Source organism: Nematolebias whitei, chromosome 13, assembly GCF_014905685.2.
Source record: "Nematolebias whitei isolate Nwh7 chromosome 13, NemWhi1, whole genome shotgun sequence".
NCBI lineage: Eukaryota > Metazoa > Chordata > Actinopteri > Cyprinodontiformes > Rivulidae > Nematolebias > Nematolebias whitei.
The window spans coordinates 2992129-2998633 of NC_056510.1; the positions used below are offsets into that span (position 1 = coordinate 2992129).

The window sequence follows — 6505 nt, forward strand, 5'->3', positions numbered from 1 at the left end:
AAGGTTTTGATGAAATTCACCAGATTTATCGTGTTTTGGTTCAATTCAGATACTTCCTGGACTCCAGTCAGAGATGGAGAGGTTCTCATGGTTTCAGCTCATGGTGAAGAAGGTTTCTGTTTCTTTCCCGTCACTGATCACAACCAATAGTTGTTGTTTTTTTAATGGAACGTTTTGTCGAGCACCTTCTGTTCAAGTTGTAGCCAGTTCACACTTTAAGGTTATTTAAGCAGAAGTTAAATTTAAATTCAAGGCCGTGACTCACTGGAAGGTTAAACCTGGACAAACAGGCGTGGAGTTACCTGAAGTACGGAAGAGCCACAAAAAAAATCTTAATTTTGAAATAAATATTTGCAGTGGGCCTCTCTTCCATACAGACGCCATCAGAAATTATTTTATCTTTTGTTATCGTGTGACGTCATTCTGTACGATTTTCAGGAGACCGTTTTCTCTCCTTCCAGGTTTTTTTCCTTTTCGTCTTAATTTATTCTCGATAGTTTTCTTTGTGAGACCAGAACCTCCTGAAGTACTTCCAGTAAAAACCCCAAACCGTGTTGGCAATAATGAAGCAGTGTCTCCGGACCTGTGTGTGAACTTGTGTTGTAGCTTAGGTACTGATATGAAAACGTTGTTGTCCCTGCGTTGACGTACGACTTTGGATGGAGACTAAAATGTGCACGTTGAGGAACTGAACCTCGTCTGATAAGCACACGAACACGTTGTCGACTAGCACAGTGCTTTTCTGCCTCTGCCAGTATTATTCTTATTTTACCAAAATAAAAGCTTGAGCAGTCCTGACAATCGCCAACGTCTTGTCTGGTTTTCATACCAGTTCCTGATGCAGTATGACAAGCTGACAGCCGCTCGTCAGCTTCCTTCTGTAGGAGCTGTTCAATAAAAATGTTTTTAAAAATATCATTTGTGTCACGTTTTATTGTTACATTTTTTGTATCTTCTTTTGAGTTTATAAAAAATACTTTACCCTGAATAAATTTAAAGGGGTGAGAATCAGATTTATGCAGAAAGCTTAAAACTGTGACACTATCACGAAATCTTAATGTCTCATAACAGACAGCTTTGAAAATTATTTCATAATAATGTACCATATCTAAAGATATTGCACAATCATTAGTTTAAAGTTATATTAACATTATAACGGTTTAAAATTAGGACTCGGCTTATTTCCAAACTGGGACTGAATATTTTCATCATGACTTTGCGTCACATAATTCTGACTTAGCGTCTTAAATTTATGAGTTCGCCTCATAACTGAGTTTACTCAAGATTATTACTTGTATCTCAAAATGACTCCTGCTTTTATTTGTGTGAGAATGTTTTTATGCTGTTATTAAAGACACATTTCTGTTATTACTCATTTTTTATTACAGTGGTAGAAACGGGCTTCTGTACATACTGGGTTAAACCCAGTATGTACAGAAGCCCGTTTCCCAGTGGGTTTTCCCCCGTTGTCTCCCACTTTAACAGACGGCGTGAACGTTTTATCCAAGCGCTCTGCACTAAAGACAAAGGTTTATGAAAGTGGTTGTTGTGCAGAAGTGTCGAGAGGAAACACGTGCACACACACACACACACACACACACACCGGGACAGATTTCTACAAAAACACGTTTTATTTTGAGCACGAGGATGACTGAAACGTGTTTCAGTCCAGAACTGGTCTGAGGTCCACCGAGACCAGCTGAGGGTTCAGATGAGTCCCGAAGGAGAAGCAGTTCCCCCCTCCTCCGATCAGGAGCAGCTTTGGTTCCGACGGGTCCGTGAGCTCGGAGCAGAAGGAGTGGAGCATCAGAGGCCAGGGCACGGAGCTCTGCACACACACCAGTCAACATTTATCAGCCGTGGACGTGCACCCAGCCCTGAAGCTGCAGGAGAATCTGGTCAGGAGATATTTCGCTAACAGCAGGTCGGGATGCACTGATGCCACATTTAGTTTTAACCAAGTACAAGTACTTAGCATACCGTGTACTGATACAAGTATTGATCAGTGACATGTGGTCAGGTGAGGCACGATGAGAAATAAAATGTTTTATATTTAATTTGTGTAAGAAATGTGATTTTTGTCCGACAGGATCTGTTCACATGGAAACGTCCTCTGGAAACATTAGTGGTTTTTATGTTTATTGGGGCGAATGTAAAAAAATAAAAGTGTGTTTAACAGAAACTGCAGTTACTATTCTAGGCGGGTTGCCAGATAAGAAATGATGACATTAAGAATTAATGTGTTTTGACCCAAACGCACATGTGCTGAGTGAAAGTGTTGAGGAGGGAGTAAAAAACAAACTTTATCTGGCAACCTTGACGTCAGTAGTTGCATCCAAACAGGTAAATACATGAGCGATCCTTTGGACCGAGGGTGTTGTTGGTTTGCTGCTACAGCACAAAACATTCTGCTATCATGTTTATTGTGACTGTGCAGAAAGACTTGACTGCAGCCACCTGCAGTGTGCATCTCTGCTGGGGGGGGGGGGGGGGGGGTTCCACTTTGACACCTGTATTTAGAAACTTCTGTTTCAGAGAGAACGGGGACTGTTGTCGTGTGCACGTACGGCCGAACCGCGGCAGAAAAGCTGCAGATTTACTCAAGCGCAGCGTGTACACAGGACCTGAAAGGCGGGCGTCGGACTGCGGTGACGTAGTATCAGTACACGTTTTTCTGAGTACAGACGTACACGCCTTATCAAAATACTCAACACTCGTGTGAATCCCCAGCGTTGAAGCGTGAACTGTGAAACTGACCGTGTCCAGGCTGAACTCCCGGCTGCTGCAGGTGTTCAGGTCGATCACAACGACACCTGGCACCCCCTCCGAGCTCCACCACACCCCTCCCACCACGACCAGCTTGTCACCGACCACGTGGGCGCAGTGGGAGCACCTGAAGGCGCACGCAGCAGTTTTTACAGGAACTTTACGAGTTGTGCTCTGTAGCTCTGAGACCTGGGTCTGACCTGGGAACAGGAGGGGGCCGCACGTCCACCGTCTCCCAGAGGAAGCCAGTTTCAGTCTGCCTCAGCAGAGCGGTGTCCCCCAGGGGCGTCCCCCGTGGGCTCAGCCCGCCGAACACCAGCGCGCCTCCCTGATAGGAACAGGCCGAGTGGGAGTGACGAGCTGCTGGTGCGGTGCCGTCTACTGGGATCTGTGGGAAACAAACGGGGGAAGAATGGAAGCTTTGAACCGAAAAAATGATTTGTTGCACATTTTATTCTTCTGGGTCAATAACATCAATAATGTTTTAAAAATATATATTTTTATAGCTGCTGACGACCGTAGGGCACTGAGCTAACACTTGTGGTGGTAGTAGCTGAGAGTCACTAACATGCGCTCTGTCTGAGGTTAACAACACCTTATCAGGACCGCCAGGATGATTTCTTACAACTTATCGTTCTGCTTAAAAACTGAACGTTCTTTAAATAATGCTGACTTCTCGCGACGGCCGACCAACTTTGAAGCAAAAAAATACTCATTTGAATTTTTCCGTAATCTTTGATTTTGATTTGAAAAAACTGATCAAACGCTTGTTGAGGAACCTGCAACTGAGAAAAGACGTCGGGCACCTGGAGTTCTTGTACCCCCCGCCCCCCCGCTCTGAGACATCTTGAGTACTGAATGTGACTGTGAATAAAATCGTTACAAAGATTTGATCAAAACAGAAGATGATCGTGATTTAAACGGTCATTAAAAGGCGGCGGGCGATAAGCATTTTCAGTTCGGTTCAATTTTTCAAAGAGACTAAAACGAGCTCTGACCAAGAGTTAACAAAGAGGCGTGTTTGTGTCCCTCAGAGACCTCAGTCCAGTTCTGCCGGTCCAAACACAGGAAGAAGGCATCGCCCAGGACGGAATCTGACCGGTTCTTTCCACCAAACACGAACAGGAAGTCCCTGCCTGGAAAACAACAGCTGATGTCGTTAAAAGCTTCAGGCTCTGGCGTGAAGTCCGTCAGACGTTAAGCAGCAGGAACCCAAACGCCACGCGGCGCTTCTCGTCACCTCTGTGTTGGACCACAGCCGAAGTGTGCCGCCATCTCGGCGACGGAGGACTTCCTGTACAGATCATCGGCTCCACGCAAACCTTCAGCGCGTCTCCGCACGTCGGCTCCGCGGCAGCCGGGAGAAGGCGGGGTTCAAAGGTCAACTTGAAAAGGCCTTCGACTGGGCGGAGCGGCGAGGCGCGTCCTCCGTGGATCACCGCTCCTCCCGCAGGAAGACGGGTCAACGTGTGGTGTAGTCGCACTCCTGCGAGCGGTAAATTTAGATTTAGTTTATTTAGCTTTTACATCAGGAAAAACAGCTAAAGTTCAGTGTGAGGGTTGAAGAAGCTGAAAAGTGTTGTTAAAGCTAAAAGAAAAAAGCTAGCTAAAATTCTAACACGAGGAACAGTAGATAAAAGACAAAAGAAACACTAGCTAAAAGCTAAAAACAATACTAGCTAAAAGAAAAAAATAGCTAAAAGCTAACAGGAGCTAAAGTAGCTGATTTTTTTTTTTTTAAAGCCTAGGCAAAAGGTAAAACATTAGCTTAAAGCTAAAAGAAACAAAAAGACTAGCTTAAATCTGAACATAGCAATAGGCTAGCTAAAAGTAGCAAATTGCTAGTTTAATGTTAAAATGGTTAACAAAAGGTCAGGTAAAAGTAGCACAACAGCAGCTAAAATGCAGTGGTGCGCACAATTCTGCTAACAGCTAATAGCAAAGCCAATTTTTTGTTTAGCGGATTAGTATTTTTGTTAACTTTGGAACTTGGTTAGTGGAATCAGCTAAATTAGGTTTCACCAACTTTAAGTCAGCTAACAAAATTCATGAGCTAGTTCCTGTCTGTTGTGGGCGTGTCTCATAAAGTCCGTTAGGCGCGATATTGGCTGATGAGGTGGGACGTGATTGGTCGACGCAGCTTCAATTGGAAGGAGACGAAAACGTGGCGCAGACCGAGTGACTGTCGTCTTAGCGGTTAGCGGATTAGCATTAGCTTCCGCTAATACTTTTTACATGTTTAGCGGTTTAGCGTTAGCAAAGCTAAATTTCTGGTTAGCTGTGCCCACCACCGCTAGAAGCTAAAAACAGCAAAATGCTAAATAAAAGCAAAAACTAACAATGCTAGCTAAAAGTGGTAAAAGGTTAGCTTGAAGGTGACAGTGGTAGAACAGTAGCTAAAAGCTAAACAAATAACTAGTTAAAAGCTAAAGGGAGTTAAAAACACATGAACGGAGCCAGCAGCTGAAGCAGATGTCGATGATGGTTTTGAAGGATTTGAGTAAATATTTTGAGAAGTACAAATATTACAAACGATCTAAAGCTACAGCGCCCTCCTCCTGGATCAGCTGAACGTTCTGACGCTCACTAACACGTCGAGTCAAACGGTTTTAACATCAACGTGAGTTTAGAGGAAAGGATCGTCTGACCCAGATGTTCTGATGGCTCCACTGCGATGGACCTCCAGCCCTCCGGACCTCTGACCAGCGCTCTGCTCTCGGCCTTCCTGCCTCCTCTACCGGAGCCTCCAGTCAGCAGCACCTGATCAGGTCCTGTCCAGGTGGAGGCCATCCCCATGCCCTCCAGACACACAGGAACCGTGCGTACGTTCAGAGCTGCAGGGCTCCAGCTCGGGCTGACGGGCGGCGCCGGAGACACTGAGGCAACAAAACACAAGTTCAGCCTCAAGCTTCCAAAACATCTGACGCTCTGAAGGAAGTTTCCTACCTGGAACAGGAAGTAGAGCCTGCTGCATCAAAGAGCCCCGGGACGCCGTGAGGATGAAGTAGTGGGAACATTTGGCGTGCCACTCCTGAAGGTGGACACATTCAGAAGGTTCTGCTCACGCTCGTCTCTACGACTGAAAACACGACCAGAGCAACCAACCTCGTGTTCATCAAACGGCTCCAGGCTCTCCACGCGACGGCGCTCCTCCTCAGGGACCAGCTGCGAGTAGAAGTCGTTCATGTCCAGACACACACAGCAGTCCCATCCCTGAAACACACACACACACACACACACACTGGTCACTACGCAGAGAGACATCTGTGAAACAAACCGAACACGCCCACTTCTGTTAAATCCATCAACAAATGGAGGGAAAATGGGAAACGTGTAAATCTACCAAGAGCAGAACGTCCTCACAAACTGAGTGACCGTGAAGAAGGAGAACGATGAGAGACCACCAAGACCCTGACACCACTGTGAAGAAGAGCTTCAGCAGGTCAGATGGGAGAGACCCAGCATACAACAACTGTTGCCCAAGTTGTTTATACCACTCTAAGGTTTCTGGGAAAGTGCCAAAGAGAGAGCAGCTGTTGGAAGAACGTCGACTTTTAATTTTACTCATTTATCAGGTGTTTTCTTCAACAGTAAAAACAACGCAGTGGTTCTCAAATGTGTCTGTAAACGTCCAGGAGACCAGATGTTGGAGGTTTTGAAGGACCTGAGACCAGATGCTGGAGGTTTTGAAGGACCTGAGGAGACCAGATGTTGAAGGTTTTGAAGGACCTGAGGAGAC

At 45.6% G+C, this 6505-nt stretch overlaps 1 protein-coding gene across 1 annotated transcript in view; it reads right to left on the reverse strand.

Moving 5' to 3' along the window:
- Positions 1 to 1663: 1663 nt before the first annotated feature.
- Positions 1664 to 6505, reverse strand: part of lcmt2 (leucine carboxyl methyltransferase 2) — an 8239-nt gene continuing 3397 nt past the window's right edge. Inside the window, exons 6-13 of the mRNA XM_037687145.1 lie at positions 5872 to 5979; positions 5713 to 5797; positions 5415 to 5642; positions 4007 to 4252; positions 3805 to 3902; positions 2967 to 3154; positions 2758 to 2893; positions 1664 to 1828 (exon numbers count right to left, since the gene is read on the reverse strand). Coding sequence (XP_037543073.1) covers positions 1664 to 1828; positions 2758 to 2893; positions 2967 to 3154; positions 3805 to 3902; positions 4007 to 4252; positions 5415 to 5642; positions 5713 to 5797; positions 5872 to 5979 — 1254 coding nt within the window. The remainder of the gene's footprint in view (positions 1829 to 2757; positions 2894 to 2966; positions 3155 to 3804; positions 3903 to 4006; positions 4253 to 5414; positions 5643 to 5712; positions 5798 to 5871; positions 5980 to 6505) is intronic.